Source organism: Felis catus, chromosome A1 (genome assembly GCF_018350175.1).
Source record: "Felis catus isolate Fca126 chromosome A1, F.catus_Fca126_mat1.0, whole genome shotgun sequence".
Taxonomy (NCBI): Eukaryota; Metazoa; Chordata; class Mammalia; order Carnivora; family Felidae; genus Felis; species Felis catus.
In genome coordinates this window covers 10,437,501-10,460,433 of record NC_058368.1, presented here as the reverse complement: position 1 = coordinate 10,460,433, position 22,933 = coordinate 10,437,501, and the positions used below count along the sequence as shown (strand labels likewise).

Genomic DNA, 22,933 nt, shown 5'->3' with positions numbered 1-22,933 from the left:
TTTAAGATCTCTTAGGCAGGGCTGAAGCAGTACTTAGCTATTTCCCACTATTAAAGCAAGATACTTCTATATCTATCTACTCTACCCAACACCCTATGAGTCCAGGGTCTCCCAGTCTGGCTGGTAGAAATAGGTACCCTACTCAGCCCTGTGTGAGTGTTGGGCACCATCACCTCTCATCATCTTGGCTGGTTCTCTCCCCAGCGTCCAGTAGTTTCCTCACATGTATGCACTGATCAATACTCAACTGAATATCTGAGGGGAGCCCCCACAGATCTCCAGTGTTCTTTCTGTGCAGCTCTCCCTCTCCAGTGCCCTGTCCTGCAAGCTAATGGGTCTCGGTCACCCCAGGCTCTCAGCATCATCTCTTCAACTCAAGGAGTTGGCCACGTTCCAACGGGGTTCCCTTCCCTCAGCAGCTATTTACATTCTCTTAAGGCAGTTAGCTGGGGCTGTCATAGAACTTACTTCATACGTCTCATATGTCTCATGGGTTACTGTCCTTTGTTGCCTAATGTCCAGGGTCTTAAAAACCCTTGTTTCATATATTTTGTCCTTTTTGGGGCATTGTTTCAAACGTGAGGGTAAATCTAGTCCCTGTTATTCCATCTTGGCCAGAAGCAGAAGTACCCATCCTAGCTTCTGAATATGAATATATGTAGAATATAAAGCCACCCTAGGCTGATGAGGGCTCCTTACCTTATTAACGTGTCATCATCCACAATGACTAACCATGCTATTTTGTCATGGCTGTGATTCAAAAATCTTTCCAAAATGGCAAATGTCTTTCCACAATGACCTAGGAAAGGCAAAGAGAGAGCTTACAATGTAATATTTTCTTTAAAATACATATAGAACTCATTTTAAACATGTTTATAGTTTCAAGGTTTTAAAAGCTTAACTGCTGACATACACAGGAATAATTAGAAACTTAAAAAATTAGCTTTCTGTAATTTGCATAGGCCTCGTGAACCAATGTGGGAGCTTTAGAGATCATGAAGTCTAAACCATGTACTTCACACATGGGAAATCAGGGGACCCAGAGACAGGAATAACACAAGGTCACTGAGCTGATTGGAGGCGGGGCCAGTTATTTCCACTCCAGACAAAGTTGTAAGCCTCATGGAAAGTATAAGGCTTGGTACCTTTCCTTAGATGTCCTTATTCTGAAGGAACTTTTAGAACTCCAAGCGTTGCAACTAAAGGGAAACAATGGTACAAAAGCAGGATATTACACCTTCAATCGTTGACTTTATAAATATTTGCCATATGCTAGATACTGTGGCAGGTTCTGCCCTAAAAGTACAGTGTGGACTAAGTTATAGTTCTTCAGATGCCAACAGACAAACGTCACTGCTTTAATGGAAAATGCTGGGGCCCAAGCTAAGAATAAAATGCTTGGGAAGAGAACTCAAATCAGTAAACAGCCATCTACGCCGGATTGCAACAAAATATTTGGTGACACAAGAGAGAACAAGCTAATGTTAACTAATAGTAAACCACTCAATGTGACCTTTGTTTTCATTTTTCTTAGTCGCTTAAGGTATTTTTAACCATTATTTGAAGGCCATCTCTAATTCCTTTTGGAGCAAGGCAAAATAGGAATAGCAATAATAATGTCAGACTAAACACAAAAGAAGAAATCGAATAAGAAATACACGAGTAAGTGAATATTAAAGGCAACCTAAATTGCAATCTAAAAAGCAAGCCTAACCAAGAAAACCTCAGTCTAAAATCATTTTTCCGAAACAAAGCAACAGACAGACTCAGTAATATATGTAACCTTGTCAGAAGAATTGATAACTACAGGAATGGCTTATCTGATTCTACTTTGTGCATTATCAATCAAGGCATTATGAGAGACATGACCATGAAATAATCCAGATAAATTACTCTTTAGAACAAGAAAATCAACTTACTACTTCTTTTTCTACTCCTAAAAGGGTATGGGGAACCAGAAACTGAAGAAAAGAGTGTGACAGGAACACTAGATAAAAAGTGAGATGAACAAAGAGCGTCTGCAGGTAAAGTGGCCAGCTTTCTACTTGCATTTTTTTGAAATAAACAATGTTTTTAATTTGAAGCCAGAATCTGAAGAGAAAAACCGGTGCACTACCAATCATCACTAATGAAAACATTAACAAAATACATGAATATCACAGAGCTTACGCCACACATAACCAGTGCAAAACGTGGGTGAACACTACGCGACAATTACACACAAAATGTGAGCTAGACCATAAGCTTCATGAGGACAGAAACCATCGGCTTCGTTCCTATTTTCCCAGCTTCTGGGGCTGGCAAATAGCAGGCATAGAACAATCCTGGCGGGTTAAGCTGCTAAAATCCAATGCGGAGAAGCTTTGTGTGGAAAGATGATAAATTAACTGGGGACACTCCATTATGGTCACAATGAATTATGAAGGTATAAAAAAAAATCTGTTAAGTAATCCTAATTGTCATATGCTCTGTCCTATTGATATGGCCCAACAACTTCCAACCTTTCTTAGTGCTTATAAAGCAGCTCTTAATCTGAGAGAATTGGTCCATATCCCTGGGCAAAGACGTTGGGAGGGAAGGAAGTGAAACTTATGTAAGGCAAAAATCATAGTAATTCTAAGACATTTCATTTTCATCCTAATTTACTCTCTTTCCAGAATGGACATTCTGAATAAGAGTAGTGAGAATTAAGGACTCACCTCTGTCTGTATTAGGAATCCCCAGATCTACCGTAGGAATAGAACTTTCTGCATGATCACTGTAGTATTCGATGAGACTTGCCTGTCCTGCCCAGGTCTGCTTTACAATGGGGACTGAAATGAGAGGAGTGACAGTCACTGGCACAGTTACATAAGGAAGCTTAGAATCTCAGAAGGGCAGCATTACCACCTATAAAGGAAGAGAACCATTATTTGTTGTTCTTCAGGTATTCTAACATGCTTGCTTTTCCCACCCTGAGAAATATCAGGTTGTTTGTCAAGGGCAGCAGGTGGATAGAACCCTCTTCTTGAGACATTTTTAGTGTACCTTAGAGCCCAATACTTCTCACTCCTGGTGACTCCACATTTCTCACATCCATGTAATGATACATTTTCTAGTCTGATAATACTGTTGTGTTTAATTTTCGTCTTTTCCCCATAGGCTATTTCATTTACTATTCACAACTGGATTTTTAAAATGCTTCTCAGAGGGGTGAGGAATAAAATTACCTCTACGGGATGGGAATATTCTTTGTTTCTGGCTGAGATGCAAAGCTCTCTCCCTTACAATGAGGGTAGGAGGCTTCTCAAACTACACCCTAACAGAACCACGCAATCCTATGGAGGGCACGACCCTACCACTGAGAGTCACTGCACTGAATAGCCAACAGGCCTGTGTTGTACTTTTGAAAGTGCGGAAGAAGTAATATTGAGAACCACTACTGTATTTTTGACCTCTATCATTAACAGATAAATTTCTAATAAAATTTAAAAAAAGAACACAGAAAACTTTCCAGGTTGTCTGTAATTTAGAGCTAACTTTAATCATCTCCTGTCTCCACCCTTGATGGAATTCTGCCTGATTATGTGACATTAATTCACTTGGCCCAATATAGAAGTAATTATTTTCTTAGATACTTATTTTTTAGTTACTGGCTGTGCATCTTTAAATTTTGAGAAGAGGTTTCTGTTTTTTAATAGAAAAAAAAATCATATCTAGATTTTAAACCCTGGTAATTTATTAAGAATCTCCACCGCAAAGAATTTAAATCTTCAGGTCAGTATTTTGAGACTTTTATCAGATCATTTCTCTTTTTCCTTTTTCCCAGCCCAAATAAAAATGTATGCAAAAACTCCCAACGCAATGCCAAATCTAAGTGTCTGGCTGTGCGTGTCAACAAACTCAAAGTCAGACAGCCGTTGTATATAAAATACCAAAGCACGCCATTTTATTCATTATTCGCCAGCTTTTAAGAAAGACCTATGAATTCTGGACATTTGCTATAATCTCTAAATTACCTATTGCAACCCACTAAATAACTTTTAGATCTTAAAATGTAATTCTTCTGCAATCAGAAAGGCAGAGATTTGTTCCTGTCAAAACAGACAACGATGCATAAATAATAGATAACATAATAATAGAGAAGATGCATAATAATAGATGCGGCTGCTTGGGTGGAGGGGGGCGGGTAGGAAAAAATCCTCTTCCGTTCTACTTTCAAGTTCCAGCACAATAAGAATCTTCACCTTGGCACTGCAGTGGCACTTTGCATGTCACAAGCAGAGGACTTACCCCGGAAAAGGGCTCCCTGCAGCTTGCAGCCGCTAAATGTTCACGCTTGGGTAAAATGTCCTCCCTTGCATGACTCTGGAAGAAGCTGTGAGGAGAGGTCAAGAATGTTCCTCAGTCCCCAGCACTCAGTGCTGCAAGCTGTGCAAAGTCTGCGCTCGCGGTCCTCAGCCTTTAGCCCTCAGCTCCTGTCTGCTCGAGTAGCTTCATTAAACAGCACAGGTCTTTCTTCTTGGCTGATTTAAATGCTATTCAAATCAAGAGCGAGTCCTTTGCTGCACCTAACTACCTGCTTTCAGGTTTTGTTAGAAACTGCTGAAACAGAAATTTCACTGAAGGTAAGAATTACCTCACTCTCCAACACCTAGCACGGTGGCCGGGATGTAGCAGGTGCTCGATAAATAGTTGAATGAGGACTGAATTTTGTAGAAGTTCCAACAAAGGGCTTAGGGCCATTTGCGGAACTAGTGTTAAAGGAAGGCTGCACTCAAAAAGGCAAGCCATCATTTGGCACGAGACTGTTGCCACCATTTTAGCATAGTAAGGTGTTACGGTTCTATTATCCCTAAAGCATTCAACAATTGTTATCGCCTGTCCCCTGATCATTATAACTCCTGAGGCATTTGTCGTATCTGGCAGCTGTAAAGAATTTAAAACTAAGGCTAAGTGTCCTGCAACCGCAGGTAAAGCCTTTATTTTCAACTGGGGGTGATTCCAAATTACCTAAAACTTCTAAAATACTGCTCTCTTCTAAAATATTGGGCATTGTTTGAATTCTAAGTTGAATTCGTTCTATTTATAAGATATTCTATTTTGAGGTGCTATATCCCTAAAGATATTGAACTTAGAGAAAATAGTTGAATATAGTCACGTGATCCATGATCTCGTTTTCGATACAGAGAAGCCTGCTTTCTACCACCTAATGAAACACTAGTGAATGCCTCTTTCAAGAAGGTTTGCCACAAGATAACTTAAAATTGGAGCAAAGTAAAACTTTACTATTAAAAAAAACCCCACTGCACAGATGGCATAAATCTTCCACATGGCTTTACAGACTCGAAGCAGGAGGAGATGTGTCTCGCTACGAGGCACAGAACACACATTTTTACCCCCGGTGGATTTACTTGCAAAACTCCGATTCCAAGTGAAAAATGAACGAGACCCTGAAACCCCGTGCGAAAACACACAATCAAACGTGAAGGACTCCCGATTTTAGGAAGTCTGCTGGTTTCAACGGACAAATGGACCTTTCTTCTCTGTATGCACGTCCATGACAAGACCCTGACTGCTCCTCTCTCCTCAGGGGAGGGCTAGAGACACACACCCCAAGGGTGTGTTATCATTCGTGCTTTGAAAGATGAGATACACGCAGAACTGAAAAGCAAGCCTCGCGGCTGCTCTCAAACAACAACATCTAAAACAGCCCGGAACCTCGCTATCTGTTCAACAGCCAGGGGGAGAGCCGGGGGAGGGGGAGAGCCGGGGGAGGGGGAGGGCAGCACCTGACTCCCGTCCTCTCTTTAATAATTAATCGAATCACACCATTGGGCGCGGCGTAGCCTTCTGTCTGGCTGCATTTTAATTCAAGCCTCGTGTTTTAAGCGAGCAGAGCCTACCGCAGTACCCGGAAGCCTCTCTACTCGAAACGGCCAGCTACCATACGCTCCTTTCGATAAGTTTGTTCAGACTCGCCTCTTCTAGACAAGATGACTGCAGTAAAGATAATAGGGTGGGTGGCTGTTTTGTGTTTCCCGGTCTGAAAGGAAAAAAGTTTATTTTGAGGTGCCCACGAAGCTGTGAAAAGGGACCAAAGGCTGAGCAAACAGCAATTTTACCTCTTTAATCAGAGGAGGCTGCAGGAGGAGAGCTTCTCACGACCCGCCACCTGATGAACAAACCAGTGGCTGCCACGAGACACTCAAGACACGCGGAGGAACGAACGGCAGGGCCAAATGGTGCAAAGAAAGTTCTTTGCGTTTTCTGACAGCTCACGTCACCCAGTGGAAACACACATAACCCAAGAGGAAGTGAACAAGCAGAATATTAAAACTCCAGAGACCTTTTCCTTGCTTAAACATAATTTTACAGGCTATGCCTAATTTGCTTTATATAATACTTTTAAAGTTTCTTTCAAACCCCACTAACTGCGTGCGTCTCAAGAGTGTGTTGCTATTTCGATGGTGTCAATATGTATTTCTTTCTTAAGCCAAAAGATAGGATATATTTTTTGCTGTGTCCTAAGAATGCTTTATTTCATTTAAATCAAAATCCAGGCACAAAGCAGTTACATAAACGTTGGTTTCACTGTTAGGCCAAAAAGGTACAAGATGTAAAATAATTTCTTTTTAATTTTGGGACTTGCCTTTATCATCCATTCTCCATTGAGAATATAAAAAATGAGTTCAGTGTATATTTCCCTTGCCTTGACTGGAGCCTTGAAGAGAAAGTTCCATCCCTCATCCTGGATGTGGCCAACGTTATAAGGAGCTGGGGTGGGGGGGGCATCGCTAGGGTCTGCTGCATCCAGGGGCAGGGCACCCACGTCACTAACAGTATAGCCGACTCTCGGTTTTCCAAAGATAAATATACAGTCTTATCTATGTTTTTCTTCCCCTTGTCGTTTGGCCTTTGTAACTTCACTGTTCCTACCACAAAGTGCACAGGGAAAGAAAAAAGAAAAAAACCCACCCCAGTCTGTATATTCTGCTTTACTGTAGACTCTCATCCCTGTCCAAGCAGCTTGGTTTATCTTTTAGATCATCTGTAGATTTCAGTTCCTGGCTATCCCCATTGCCCCTGAAAATAAAAAGCCTACTTTCCCACCTTCTGGCCAAGTCAAAAATGACCTTGAGCCTAGCAGAATGTCAAAATGAATATCAAATACTATTTATCAAGTGTTAAGACTGTAATACATCCAAGGAGATTACACTATAGCTGTGCTGTGGCAGAAAGAATTTGGGATTTGGAGCCAGAAAACCCGAGTCCCAGCTCTCCTACTCAATAGTCTACGAGAACATGGGCCAGTTGCGTCTTGTCCCACACTCTGATTTCTCTACGGTATCAAAGGAATAACAACATTAATTACCACATCAAGTGGAATTGTCAATATGAACGCAGACGATAGAATGTACGTAAAAAACACGTCAGAAAATGCAGAAGAGGTCAGCAGAAGCAGTTACTATGGTGTTCTCAATGTAACTAATACGATTACTGCATAATTCTCTGGACCCACTGGTGGCTAGCCTAGCCGCCCAAAAGGAGCAAAGGAGCCCCGTGGCCTAGCAGGCTCACTTCCATCAAGCAATATGGACATCAAAGTCCCTAGAATCCTGCTGCCTTAGACCACCTTTTCAAACGAACATCCAAGTTTAAAGATGGCTTGCCACGGAAAGCCAACTGTGAAAGCCTCATGCTACCTTTTAAGTCTCAGGCTGCAGTGTCTGCGGATCCAAATTCATAGCAGCCAATCAACGCATCCAGCTTTAGGAGGTTTGGTTTCAACGCTCCTAACAGGCTTTGAAGACTTGTCATTTTTAAAGACCTTTGACTTAAAATTCAAACCTTAAAGCGTTTGACGGAGATCTGAAAAGATGACCTCAAGCTTATGCCAACAAGAAGGCAATAAACTAGATCATTCAAAACTATTAAGTTAGCGAACTTTTTTTTTTTTCATTTCTGTAGAATATGAAAACTACAACAGGGATGGTCCCTAATTTTACTGCTTTACTGTCCGTTGAAAAATGTCTCAAAAGAGACTATGCCACCGTCCTTAACATCAATATTATGAAAGCAGTCACTACTCCCAAGTGCAGCTTCAAGATCAAATAATATCAATTTGAACACTTCTGCTGGCTTAAAACAAATAAATAAAGCAGTCGCCTCATTCATTTCCTTTGATAATTTTTTGTAAGATATGTCAAAAATTGTCCCCAAAAGCCCTTCCTGATTTTCAAAAAGGAAAAAGGGTATTAAATCTAGGTTAAATTTTTGAATCATGAAAATGTTGACACTATGTTGATTTTTAATAGCCTTTAGGACTCCTTGCATAATGAGTGCATATATTAGGCCGATTTAATAGGACCTGGCACTTTACGTGGCTATTTTAGGTAAACATGAATGTTTATAGTTATATACTTTTAAGAAACTGTTCATCATAACCAGATTTTAATTAATGTCAATATCTTAAACAATACTTGAATTCCAAATAATAATATTCTTTTATTTGGGAAATGTTCCCCTTTAAAACATAATTTGTAAGAATCATATTATCAAATAAATTATATAAATGAACTTCCCCCATAGCTTCAATCCCATGAAAACGACAGCTGGTTTAGAAATCTCTTCTACATAAATATCACACTCTTCATGAAATCGACAGTCTTTTCATGGAAAAAAATTAAAATATATGCTAAAATTAGAAAATGCAAAAGACTGTCTAATTTTCAATTTCAGAAAAGTGCAGCTTGAAATAAGGCGAAAAAAGAAAAAAATTATGTCTACTTATATTTAGGGTGGGCTTTTTCTTTTACATTATCACCATAACTTAGTAGAATTCTGTAATGACACCAAAAACTTGAATAAAAACAACATTCGTCTGCATGCCAAGATTTCCTTAAGAAGGGACCACTGTGTATAAGCCACCTGCTGTCTTTTCCGTAACATAATCTTCTCGTGAGCACATACGTATCTTACTTTGAAAGTTCCAATGTGTGCATCCAACAGAAATGTAAAAAGAAGGATTAGTCTCCAAGAAAACATCCTTCACTGGCATTCTCTCACCTTGAAGTCCCCTCTAACATTCTTCGTACAGTTCAGAGACGGAGCATGGACAAAATAGGACGTTATTCTGCAAAATGGATTGTTATTCACACATTGTGTCCGAGATTACCACAGCTGAGATTTCCCATTTCCAATTTAAAACACTGCTCTGAACAGTATTCAGAAGGGCTAGGGACACTCATGTTTCAGTACAAAACTATCCTTTCTAATTGATCTTGGTGACTGAAATGGTATGATGAGGAGTACTAATTAAATAACTGCTTTTCACTTCAATATATGTGTTCATTCTCCCTTTCTTGAGTTTGTATCTCGTCTGTACTTTTTTTTAAAGGCAGCTTGGATTTTAAAAGTTCAATAAAAATGAATGACACAAAACCTACTTCTATCACCATGAAATTTCTTGCATGTTTTTACTGCGAAAAATATATCCTCTTTCTTCACTGGATGTCCCTAAAAGACAAGAAAACATATATGCACATATGAGTCTATGTTATATGAACATCCACATTCACACCCATGTCAGATATCACATGCTGTGGAGGTGAAATTCACTGACGTCAAGGGTATCAAACCTGTTTCCAGGGTTCAGTTTTAGGGAAAAACAGGAACTGTAGTTGAGCTGACAAGGCCTCTGACGTCAGCCAGACCTGGGCCCAAATCCCAGACTGCCCTATACACACTGTGTCACCCAGACAACAGTCTTCGGCTCTCAGCTCAGTCGGCTCATTTAGAAAACGGTCAGAATAGCTACCAGTCAGGCTGCTTTTATTACTCCATTTATTAAGCACATTATAGCTGCCCAATAAATGTTAGTCACCTTCCCTTTCCTCTTCCCAGCTGGTGAAGATTTTGACAAAGGGAGAGAAGCAGGAGGATGTGTTAGTGTAAAATAGGAGCTGACTCCCTTCTGTGGGCTGGTCTTACTTTGATGTTGGAAGTATTTTTATGGGCCCTGTATTATCCACCCAAGTCTAGGCTACAGCAACATCCTGTCCTCTGCCAAAGGCAGGACTACTTCAAACACTTGGGGGGGGGGGGGGGGGGCGGGGAGGGCAATAACAGAGCCCTGGGCTGGCCCAGCCCAGCTGACCACTCAAATGAAAGGGAGCACACAGGCAGACTGTGGCCAGCCTACACTCAAGGCCAGGGACTGCTTCGTGGGGGTCTTCTGAGCCCTTTATTATCTCTCTTAGGCCTTTAATAATATTCAGTCATGACTCAAACATCATTTGAGGGTTTAGAGTGACATCTAAGCACAGCTTTGGCATGTCACTCAAGGCACTAGGAGGCTGACCCCACCAAATTACCTAAAAGAGCATTAAAGAACAAGCAAACATCATGTCTAGAAAGATAGGCTTTTCCCCTCAGGGACTGAACAAACATTACAGATTCTTCCCCATTACTGCAGTGTGTGTGTGTGTGTGTGTGTGTGTGTGTGTGTATATACCCATAAGTCATCTTTGAAAATGTAACACACAGACTTCCATATGACTGACTTGGGAAGAACAGACAACAATTGAGGATGATGCATATATTTTCCTTTATGAGGAAGAATTCAACAACCTAGTGAATTTCAGGGGTCTTCAGGCTCATCCTGGGCACTGAACCAAGGGTATGTCCATAACAAGTCAGTTCATTCTGAAAGTTCTCAACAGTCTCAGGTGAGATCAAATCAAGGTCTCCAGCCAAGAGGAGATGGGCTTGAGGAAAAGGCTTAGGTATTAACAGGCAATGTTTGAAATCACCCTTCTAGGAACATTCTAGTAGATACTCCAGTAGACACATGCTGTATCATCAAGAGAAATGACTCCAGGCGCACTAACTCTAAAGAGCTGTGGCAGGCAGTTCGGCACAAAGGCTCCGGAATGAGTCTGTGCGGTCACAGTTCCCACTCCCGCCCCCCAAGACGCGCTGTGTGATCTTGAACAAGCACTTCTCAGTACGTTTCTCTTCTCGTGCGTAAAACAGGGTAACAACAGTGCTTACCTTATAGGGCTGTTATTAGTAGAAACATGATGTGTAGTTTTTACCTGGCACATGACAAATGTTGGGGTTTTTTCAATGTATAGGTAAAGTGCTAGACAACATCACGCACAGCATGCAGATTTTCCTTTGATATGCAAGAAAGTCTTTCTTCTGTTACTTACGCAAAGTGGTAGGAAAGAATGGAACGTGGTAGCACAGGAGGCATTCACAGCATCCGTACAAAACTCGGGCACCGAAGTAAGGGGACGCCCATCCCCTTTGTCCCAGATGTAGAGGGCAATCTGTCAGGACAGGAGACAGCAATGAATGAAGGAACTCAGCCAACACCACGACTGTTAGCACGAAATCTCTCAAGGGAAAGCAGACCACCTCTTCTACAGAGCATTCAGACTGAACCATATCAATCCATCAATATTCAACAGATTTCTTTTTTTTTTACTTATAAAAATAGTAATCTCAGGTGGGCCAATCTAATTTTTTTTTTTTAACGTTTATTTATTTTTGAGACAGAGACAGAGCTTGAACGGGGGAGGGGCAGAGAGAGAGGGAGACACAGAATCGGAAGCAGGCTCCAGGCTCTGAGCCATCAGCCCAGAGCCCGACGCGGGGATCGAACTCACGGACCGCGAGATCGTGACCTGGGCTGAAGTCAGACGCTTAACCGACTGAGCCACCCAGGCGCCCCCAATCTAATCTTTTATTGACAGGAATCCATACTCTGACCACCAAACAATTCCAAAGTCGTCATAAGCAACTGCAGGGAAGCTATTTTAGGGTCTGTCAAATACTGCCGTGAAAGATGAAAGAAAATATAACTGGGAGTCTGTTTTTCTACAGTGTGGTAATTATATACCTTGACTAACCAACTTGTTGAAAACATCTAAAACTGTTGGATAAGATATCTTCAAAATGATTTTAAATGGATTGCTAAATTGCCACAAAAGTATGGAACTTGTGAGGACAAACATGCAAAAGGAAGAGCCTGGGGATAAGGACAAGAAGGGTAATTTTCCTCAGTAGATAGAGGACTCTGGTGATGCTGTTTCTGGTAGGAGTTAAAAAAATAAAGACTATGATGCAGCTAAGGTGGGAGGTATCTGAGAGCAAACCCCACTAGAAAGCTAGGACTTTGGAGCAGATGGAGGGGAAAACCCATTTCCAGATCTCCTTTGAGATCCTGTCATCAAATCCCAAGCTTCCCTAATTTGTGCCACCAGTGTGGGCCAAAACACTTCAAATAGTAATTTACAGCGGTCAGTAGAACCCTCTAGCAGCAGGAAAAGCAAATGCAAATCATTCCCGGGGAACCCACACCCTTAACGTAGGACTCCAAGGATTACCACAGATACGGTTCCAAGCAAGACTGCTCAGAGGAAAATCATAAAAAGCACATAAGACATGAGCTGATGACCCAGAGCCAGGAGACAAACCTTAATCAGACCAAAAAGACTGCAGGTCCTGGAATTACCAAACATAGATTACAAAATTACTGTGTTGAATATATTTTCATATAGAAGTAAAAACTTTCACACGTCAGCAAAAAATGTGTTTAATGATCATATAAAATAAGCAAATTTGAAAAAGAAAGGACTAAAACTTTTAAAAATAAAAAAACAATTGAAATGAAAAATATAATGGTTAGGATAAGTAGTATATTAAACACAGGTGAATAAAAAAATTAGGGAATTAGGGGCACCTGGGTGGCTCAGTAAGTTAAGCATAGGCCTTTGGCTCGGGTCATGACCTCGCGGCTCGTGGGTTCGAACTTGGCATCGGGCTCTGTGCTGACAGTGCAGAGCCTGCTTGGGATTCTCTGTTTCTCTCCTCTCTGCCCCTACCCTGCTTGTGCTCTCTCTCTCTCTCAAAATAAATTTAAACAAATTAAGGAACTAAAAGATGAAGGTCCCCAAATTATCTGAAATAGCACAGCAGAAACGGGGGGGGGGGGGGGGGGAGCATAAGACAAAAGTTCAGAGAGCTAGCCCAGATCCGGGAGGCGATAGCAGACAGAAAGGGGATAAGAACATACTTGAAAAGACAATGGCTACGAATCTCCAAAATTATGTAAGGGTCAAAGAATCCCAAGCAAGATTTTTTTTTTTTTTTAAGTCTACATCTAGACATCTCATAGTGAAACTGCAGAACGCCAAAGACAAAGGAACAATCTTAAAAGCAGGCAAAGACAAAGGCAGATTACCTACAAAGAAGCCACATGAGACTGATGTTTTATTTCCCACAGCAATTGCCACGGCAATTAACAGAAAAGCCAGAAAGCAGTGCAGTGACCCCACTGTGATGAGAGAAAAGGACAGACAACCTACGATGGTCAACACAAGGTAACTATGTTTCAAGAACAAAGCTGACATAAATGTTTCGTTCATTTGTTGTTAAGTAGGCTTCAAACCCGTGGAGCCCAACGCAGGGCTTGAACTCACCACCCTGGGATCAAGACCTGAGCTGAGATCAAGAGTCAGATGTCAACTGAACCGCCCAGGTGCCCCAATGGAAGTGTTTTTAAGGGAAAAAAAATGAGAATTTATGAGCTCACTATTAGAAATTCTGAAGGACATGCCTCAGCAAGAATAAAAATGATCCCAGCAAATACATAATTAAGCTCCTACAAATGTTAACTACGCAAAGATAATATTTGAGGGGTTAAAAAGATGCTGGACAGCAAGAAGTATATAAATTGTGAGGGGGATAATCAGAGTTCAATTATTCTAAGTCCCCTGATTTTTTTTTAGGTGATCAACTAGCCATTATTAAGAATGCATGTTAAAATATTTAAATGAAGGTACAGTAAGGTAAGGTAAGTACCAGTAAGGTACAGATACAGAGACTGAACTTCCAAAATAGCAGAGAAGGACAAAATGGGAAAAGAAACAACAAAAAAACAGACATTTTAATTTTTTTAATGTTTATTTTTGAGAGAGAGAGCGAGAGCACAAGCAAGTGAAGGGCAGGGGTGGGGGACACAGAGGATCTGAAGCAGGCTCTGTGCTGACAGCATAGAGCCTGATGCAGGGTTCGAACTCACGAACTGTGAGAACGTGACCTGAAGTCGGAAACAACTGACTGAGCCAGCCAGGTGCCCCAGAAAGTAAGGAAGTTTTAAAATGAGCCAGATAAAATGATGGGCAAGGGATAAAACGAAGTGTTGGGAATCAATTCAAATATAATGGTAATCATGTTCAATGTAAATGTGAATTTGCTACCTGATTTAAAGACAAAGACTGGCAAACTGGAAGAGAGGAAAAAAAAAAAAAGATATGTCCTTTTTAAGAAAAAGACCTCTATGCTGAGCATAGAGCCTGCTTAACATTCTCTCTCTCTCCCTCTGCCCCTTTTCAGCTCACATGTGCACATGCTCTGTCTCTGTCAATCAATCAATAAGGACACAAAGGGGCTGTAAGAAAAAGATAAGAGAGAATTATGAACCACACACCAAAAGAAAGCTGGTAAAGAAATATCCATAACATTAAATACACATTTAGTTCACATTAGGGCAAAGAGCATCACAAGAGATAAAGGTAAATTCGTAAGAAGACATAATGACTGTAAGCCTGTATGCATTGAGTTAACAGACTCTCAGAGTATAAAAGGCAAAAGCTGGCAGTTACAAGAGGAGACACTGGCAAATCCACCATTATTATGGAAGATTTTCTCATTCCTCCCTTAATAAATGACAGATCAAGCAGAGAAAAGTAGAAAGAAGGAAAGGAGGAAGGAAGATTAACCTAGTAGATTAAACCTACTTCTCCTTTAATCTAATAAAGAGAATATTACACCCCCCCCCCAAATTATAACATACACACCATTTACTTCACTTATGAAAAGGAAACATGAACTAGGCCATAAAGCAAACCTAAAAATATTTCTACAGACCACAACAATACCACGTTAGAGATCAGTAACAAGACACAATAACAACACACACTGATATGTTGGGTCACAATGAACAATGTATTTTTTAAAGTGGGTCACAGTCAAAAAAAAAAAAATAGTTAAAGGGCCTCTGCCCTAGAGAAACACCTGCAGAGGACTGTCCTAACACACATCCAAAATGCTCATAGAAGTAATGATTATAGTAGCAGAAAAGTCATGGCAATCCAGAAGCCCACCACCAGGAGAATGGATAAGTAAACCGATATAGTCATAGCAGAGACTACTGCAGGAAGTGAAAATAAGTTCAGTAGGGCTGCACGCAGCAACACGGATGAGTTTCAAGTCAGAACAATACTCACGGTGCAATTCTGTTTACATGAAGTCCAGAAGGATACAAAACTGCATGATATGGGGGCACCCGGGTGGCTCAGTCAGTTAAGCGCCCAACTTCAGCTCAGGTCATGATCTCCCAGTTCTTGAGTTCAAGCCCCGCATCGGGCCCTGTGCTGACAGCTCAGAGCCTGGAACCTGCTTGGGATTCTGGGTCTCCCTCTCTCTCTGCCCCTCCCTCTCTCACACTCCATGCCCCCCCCCCCTCTTTCAAAAATAAACAAACATTAAAAAAACTGCATAATATGTTATTCAGAGATACAGTCATATAATGAAAACTATGAAGAAAAGGAAGAGAGAATTCAAGAAAGTGTTTAGTGAGAATGAAGGGGACACAGAAAAGCTGCATTCAGGTAGTCTCAAAGCGACTGATGATGGGCTAGGTCTTAAGCCAGGAGGTGGGCTTTTAGATATTGTGACTGATCTTCATACCTTTCACATGGGTTAGAAATATTTTCTGTGTGTGCTTAATTTTTAATAGATTCCTGAACCTGGGTATCTATACCAAAGTTGACTTTTCATTAAAAATATCTAGGCAGGCCTGCACTTTCAATTAATCATTCTTTCCTTTCTATGGGAGACAAGAATGATTTTTTTACATGTATGTTTCTCCTCAAATAGGCTATTTCATCACATTCAAACACCTGAGAAGGTAAGGTGCTGCGTGTGCCCTTATTTGCTCCTGGCAGCTTGCCAGCAGCACATGTCAACGTTGACCCCACCGTCCCAAGTACAGGTTCCTGCAGAGGGAAAGGTGGGGCCGTTTTAGGCAGTGAGATGCACCTGTGAATGAAACCCACAAAGAAACCTTCTTAACAATGATTCAGGAATGATTCATGATGGGACCCCTGCATCTAGGACGACGGGTCACAGATGTCCACTAGATGCCAGGGGTGCTGGGGTCCATCCAGGCTGGCATGCCGCAGCTGCCTGCTTAGGGCCAACTGCCTCAGTTCTGCCCCAGAGGGCCAAGGACAGGGACACAACCGAGGCATATGTACGACCAAAGCACCGAATAAGACCAAAGGTACTTTTGCGACATTTGTGCATGTTTTTAGAAATCCGCCTCTGCACTCATCCACCTAGCTTTAAAAAAAAAAAAAAAAAAAAAAATCAAGAATCACAGATGCAACCTTTTCCACTGTTCCTTCTCCACCTACATGATGAAAGTGAGTTTAAAGAGAAAGACCTAATTTTCTGGAGAAGAATTACCTTGGTGGGAGAAAATGTATAAATGCATTGGGAAGGGATGCGCTGGTAGGGAATCAAAAACACCTTTTATAGCAAAACACGTGAATTCTCAGTTGCTACAACTTTTAAAAAAGAAAACAAGACGTACCTCATGTTTTAAATCTATTGTGAAGTCGGATTTCAGGGATTCACTCCTTAACCTCTTGGTAAGCCTAGAAAACAGATACAATTTGAGGCCGTTTTCTTTTTTGTAATCAGAAGAAGCATCGAACAAGAATAACACATTCTCGAGACCTTCTAATGTTTGAAAACAGATACAAGGACGCACTGTAACATAAAATTAAGAGTTTCACATTCCCTTGAGGCAAAGCACTTGTGGAAATGGAATTATTTGTCGACCAGGAACCGAACACAAGCCTTTTTGCAAATGGAACAGTCATTGTTTCAACATCTGGCAAATAACGTAAAATACACTATAATAAACTAAATGCCTTAAAAACAAAGCCACAAAGTTTGGTGACTCCTGATAATCTTGACACCAAATACTGACAGAGAAAGAGAACAAAAAAGACAAAAAAAAAAAAAAAAAAAAAAAACTTGCATGACAGAGAAACAAAAGTTACTACTTTTCAGTCTCCTTCTTTTATTTATTTTTTTTATATATGAAATTTATTGACAAATTGGTTTCCATACAACACCCAGTGATCATCCCAAAAGGTGCCCTCCTCAATACCCATCACCCACCCTCTCCTCCCTCCCACAGTCTCCTTCTTTTAATAACCCAAAGGAACTACAGTTTGTGGAGTTTTTAGGGGGGAGAGAGAATGTGGTTTCAGGAAAGGAGAAAAAAAAAAAACATTTCCAGTCCCCTTCTTGGTTAAAGGGTTAAAGAAATCTTCAGCAGTCCTTTCGGGGCAGGTGAGAGCACCGCCGGTGCCCAGCTTCCTAGTACCGACCCAGCACTGTACCCCCCACCCCGAGTGCACACCTGCCCACACCTCTCCTGCTGAACATCTGCCTAGCACACCCACACCCAAACCTTACCTGGCAAACCTTTCTTCCAGATCAAACTCAAGGGCACTTTCTCTGCAGAACTTTGCCAGACTTGCCCACCAGCATAAGTGGAAACTTCCTTTGCTCCCAGAATAGGAAGGAAGCTCCATTACTTTGATCACATGCGTGACATCCTGTTGTGTGTAAGTCCCCTTCTGTGCCACAGCTTCTTTGTATGGCCAGCACCGCCCGCCCACCATGCCTGGCCAAAAGGAGCACTCGGGGAGCTGCCTGAATGAATGAGGGCAAGATATGCTTTGATTCCAAGTTGGTGGGACGGAATTCCGTACGTAACCAGGCCGCTGAAATACACACGGTTCTGTATTTGTGACAGGACTAGAGACTAGACCATCAGTCTCAATTACAACCCCCCTAACACATATTTTAACTGGAGAGAAATCACAGTGATTTTTAAAGGAAAAGTAGTCATAAGTGTCAAAACTCTTTACTGAGTTTTCAGCCTTATTGAGCCACAAAGATTTCTTTAAAAATTTACTTCTAACTCGAGGAAAGATAAAGAAGGACACAGGTTATAATTTATGTTTAGTATTAAAGCATTTGTCTCAGGGTGGATACTAATGCAGCTCGGCAGCAGATAGCTCCAAAAGCAGCCCGCGGAATCTTGGTCACATTCCTGTGCAATTCCTGCCCACAGACTTGTCAATAGGAGTGAGTGAGGACACGTACAGAGACAGCATTCTCAGATAGACTCCCGATAGACAGTGAGAGAAAAAATTCTGCCCCGGCAAGGGATCTTGTCCAGTCTGACTTCTGCTCAGTTCGAGCCAGTTTTTAACTTTGCAATCTGGACTCCTGCTAAGTGCCTCCAAACTCTGATCAGATCACCTTCATACCTGGGCTTACTGACACAGGCAAGGGACACAGAATTGTGATAGGAACCAAATGGCATGTGACATCCATTGTTAGATGGCCATGCATGACAAGCCCCTTCTTACTAGACAATAAGTACCTCTGACTTGTTACCCTCAACATGCTCTCTACTTTTTTGACTTTTCAAGTTTCTTTCTCATTCCATTCTTGAAAATCTGTATTTGGGGGAAATCTCAGAGAGGCAAAACTTGAAGACCACTGATAGAATTTCTTTAAGATGAACACTGACTAATCTGAGGGTAAACAGATATATATACGGACATTTTTTTAAGTTTGTTTGTTTGCTTGTTTATTTATTTAGAGAGAAAGAGCACGAGCAGGGGAGGCGCAGAGAGAGAGGGCGAAGAGAGAATCCCCAGCAGGCTCCGCAATGACAAGATTGTGACCTGAGCCAAAACCAAGAGCCGGACGCTCAACCTACTAAGCCACCCAGGCACCCTGTATACTGACATTCTGTGGCTACGTCTAGCAGCCCGTGGAGTCTACCATAACCTTAAGTGATGGTTACCTCAACACCACCAACTTCATGTCAATGAGTCGGTCTCGTGAGCATAAGTCGGTCACCTTGAATGTATGGTCAAGTCCTGGGGCGCCTGGGTGGCACGGTCGGTTAAGCGTCCGACTTCAGCTTGGGTCACGATCTCGCGGTCCGTGAGTTCGAGCCCCGCGTCAGGCTCTGGGCTGATGGCTCGGAGCCTGGAGCCTGTTTCCGATTCTGTGTCTCCCTCTCTCTCTGCCCCTCCCCCATTCATGCTCTGTCTCTCTCTGTCCCAAAAATAAATAAAAACGTTGAAAAAAAAAATTAAAGAAAATATGGTCAAGTCCTAAAAGTGTGCAAGGCATTCACCTAACTTAAAAGGCAAGCCCTAAAATGGGAACTAGGTTTCACTTTTCTAAACAAGACAGCACAAGCGTTTTCCAAATGCTAAGTGCAGTGACCAACAATACCAGGAAAAAAAAAAAAAAAAACAATTAAGGCCAGAAATTCCAATTATTTTGATAAAATATTTCCTCATTAAATATTCAGTTCCTGGAAAATAGGACATTTGATATTCAGCTTGCCTATTTTTCGAAGGCATTAAGTCATGTCCCAATAATACAGCTCTAAAGACACAACCACCTAGACTGGAAATTTGCAACAGACAGAGGGCCTCTTCAACTTCAAGTTCCTAGCTGACTTTTACAGTCCCATTCGTGAGCTAGTCAAAAGAGCAAACTATTGAAGGAAATCTAGGTAAGTTTTACTGGTGGAAAAACAACAGAAAAAAACAGTAACAGTGTTCTGTAAAAACACCTATTTGAAAAGATCGTCTTATTGTAAATGTCTCCAAAACTGCAAGTACTTTTTTTATCGATGCTATTGTTAGAAGATCACACAGACGGATTATCAGGAAATGTTAGGCAGTGTTAATCCAAAACTCACTAATGTGGGATTACTAGGGCAAATGTTTTTGGTGGGAAATAGTCTATAAAAGTGTGTGTCGTAAAATGTTTTTAAGTAACCAGTTTTTCTGATGACTGGAGCAAGAGAAATACTTAAGCAACGGTTAACAGTTGCCCTACCTACCGAGTGGGCCATAAAGTCAAGAAAAGGAGACAAAAGGTGGGGGGGGGGGGGGGGGCGACTTCAGTTAAGTGTCTGACCTCAGCTCAGACCATGATCTCATGGTTTGTGGGTTTGAGCCCCGTGTCAGGGTCTGTGCTGTCAGCTCAGAGCCTAGAGCCTACTTCAGATTGTGCGTCTCCTTCTCCCTCTGCCTCTCCCCTGCTCTTTCTCTCTCAAAAATAAATAAACCTTAAAAATGAAAATTTAAAAAAAAAAGGAGACTCCTGTAGCGGGCACTGTTGATTGCCTACACAATATAGGAGCTTCCTCTTCCTTCGTCCTAAGAGACTTCTCATTTTGATTAAATTATTGAGCCCTATAAATGGGCTCCAGGGTCAGAATTCGTTTGATCCCAACCAAAGCACTGAAATTCCCTGCAACCATTAATGGTCCAGGAGTTGGTACATGCCTAAAGTTGACCCCACCAACTGCGAGCAGACAAGATCCAACTAGAGACTGAAGATAAGCACTTACATTCCATGGTTAGAGAGCTTCTTCACTGCTGAACATAAGATATATATACAGAAAGCCCTTTTTGCCTTGAAAATCAACAAAGGGAACCAGATTTAGGATGAACTGATGATGTATGTGGTTGCAGGATGCTGTATACTAAGCATGAGAGAGACAGAACCAGCGTCCTCAATAACAGGGCAGAACCCCTACATCGGCCAACATAGACCTCACCTTCCAGTTACAGTAACGATATCTTCTTAATCCAGCATGCTAACTAATACAGTTTCTAATAACAGGGAGAAACAGCACATTAGCTTTGGAACCGGGAGAAAACAACTGGGAAGATCCAATTTTGCAGCCAGTGGGGCTCGTGGATACTTTATGCCTCTTTTAGTTCTAAGAATAATACCGGGTTCTTAAAGAATGTATAGAATCTCCTATGAGAAAACCATTTCTAAATAGATCTTGGCCACAGGACAGTTGCTATGCTAGATGGGTTACATTATATTTTGTTTGATTACTTGCCTGCATCCCAAGAGAAAGGAAGTATGGTAGAAGACACCACTATGGTAGAGCCCACATTTTTGTTTTGTTTTTGTTGGCAGGGGAAAGGGAGGGGAGGCACACCAAAGACCATGGATGTTAATTAACTACAAACATCGTGCAGCTTGTTGGCAACCGTTCAGCGTTATAAAAGCAGACGACACGGAATGCAGAAGGCTGACTGGTGCCTTACTCCTCTATCATGCCAGAGTTATGGGGGAAGGGCTGGACATTTCCTGAACTCGAACAAAAGACCAGCCTTTTGGCCCCAATTCCCTTAGCCGCAGTTCCTTACATACCCCGCTGCAGTGGGGCCCTCGGTACTCAGAGTAAGCTGCCGCTTGCCCATAGATGTTTTCAGCGACCTCGTAAAGAGGACGAGAGAAGCACGTGCCCGTGGGACCACCTCCACAGAACACCAGGTTATCCATAACACAGTCTCCCCTTAATAAGACCAGTATCTTGGCTAGTGCAGAACCTGGAGCACCGGTTCGCAAAGGCCCTGGCAGTGAGTCAGTGGTGAGCATGAGGTAGTTATGAGCGTAAGCCAGAGCCAACAGAACCTGCCAGGGCTTTGGCTGCCTCCACATCTTATAAGCAGTGAAGCCAGACGGCAGAATTCATAGACCCAAGAGGTTTTGAAGAACAGGTTATGCTTTATTGCCTGCATGGCAAGCAAGGAGTTGGGCTAAACGGTCCTTTAAGAGGATTCTAGGAGGCAAAGATGGTGCACAACAGAAACTACTTTCACTCACGGGGTTTAAAAGTAAGTCAAAAGGAAAGCAATACTTGGGGCGCCTGGGTGGCTCAGTCAGTTAAGCGTCCGACTTCAGCTCAGCTCATGATCTCACAGGTTTCGGGTTCAGGCCCCGCGTCAGGCTCTGGAGCCTGCTTCAGATTCCGTGTCTGCCCCCTCCACGCTCATGCTCTCTCTCAGTAATAAATAAACATTAAAAGAAATTTAAAAATTTAAGAAAAAAAAAAAAAAAGGAAAGCAGTACTTAACAGTTATTGATTACATCTAACTCAGGAAAAGGTGAAGTGCATTCCGTATCAAGGCACCACCAAGGTCCTTGCTAGATGGGGGAGGGAAAGAAAGTGAAACTATAAACTACCGGATTTGTTTCCCAGATGAGTGGCTTCCTGGATCGGAAGGGAGATATGAGGAGAGGGTTATACGGGCTTCAGAGAGATGGTTACAGCCCGGGCTTGCTGCCCAGGGTCACAGGTCTCTGGGTTTCTCTCCAGCCCTGGGAAAAGAGTGTGGCGTCTGCGCTCGGAACAGTGCACCGCACAGGACAGGATCAGCTGTACTTGTCCCTCTCTCGGGGGACTTGGTCCTCCGGGAAACAGAAGACGACAGACTGACGAAGAGCTTCTGAGTCACAAGTCGGAGAAACCACAGCCACCAGAACTTCTGGAGAGAAGGCAGCCCCCGTAGTTCCAGGCTCTGAAGCCACAGGGTGAGGACAGACCCAGAGGAAGGCGACCGCCAGGGCGAAGAGTCCCGAAGGCCCAAGGAACGGCCGAGGGGCTGCGGTGTGCCACTCGTGGCTCCAGAGAGTCCAGACAGGACACAGGGAGCTGAACTGGGCCCAAACACAGGGCTGCAGGACATACTGGGAGAAGAGTGTCCTGGGGGCTCCCGCTCTTCGAGCGGCAGCAAACCCAAGCTGAATGAATTTGAGAATAAAGATGACCCTGGGCCGCTGAAACGCAGTATTTTCCCCTCACCCCTGCAGAGAGCGGAGAGCAGAGCCAGGCCAACCAGTGCAGGGTGAGAAGGAAATGACAACTCTCTCTTCTCGTTGCCCCTCCCCTCCTGCCCTCCAAGAATGGGGCCGGGAAAATGTATGAGCCCTCCTAGGCATGCCTGGCACAGGCTGG

General features: G+C 42.4%; 1 protein-coding gene across 6 annotated transcripts in view; it reads right to left on the bottom strand.

Annotated features, from left to right (window-relative positions):
- Window positions 1-22,933, bottom strand: part of B3GLCT (beta 3-glucosyltransferase) — a 120,073-nt gene that overhangs the window by 41,001 nt on the left and 56,139 nt on the right. For all 6 annotated transcript variants that reach the window (XM_045050708.1, XM_045050671.1, XM_045050574.1 and 3 more), the window contains 5 exons: window positions 16,649-16,712; window positions 11,196-11,315; window positions 9,429-9,498; window positions 2,700-2,813; window positions 700-799 (listed from right to left, as the gene is read on the bottom strand). In XM_045050708.1, the coding sequence (XP_044906643.1) occupies window positions 700-799; window positions 2,700-2,813; window positions 9,429-9,498; window positions 11,196-11,315; window positions 16,649-16,712 (468 nt within the window). The remainder of the gene's footprint in view (window positions 1-699; window positions 800-2,699; window positions 2,814-9,428; window positions 9,499-11,195; window positions 11,316-16,648; window positions 16,713-22,933) is intronic.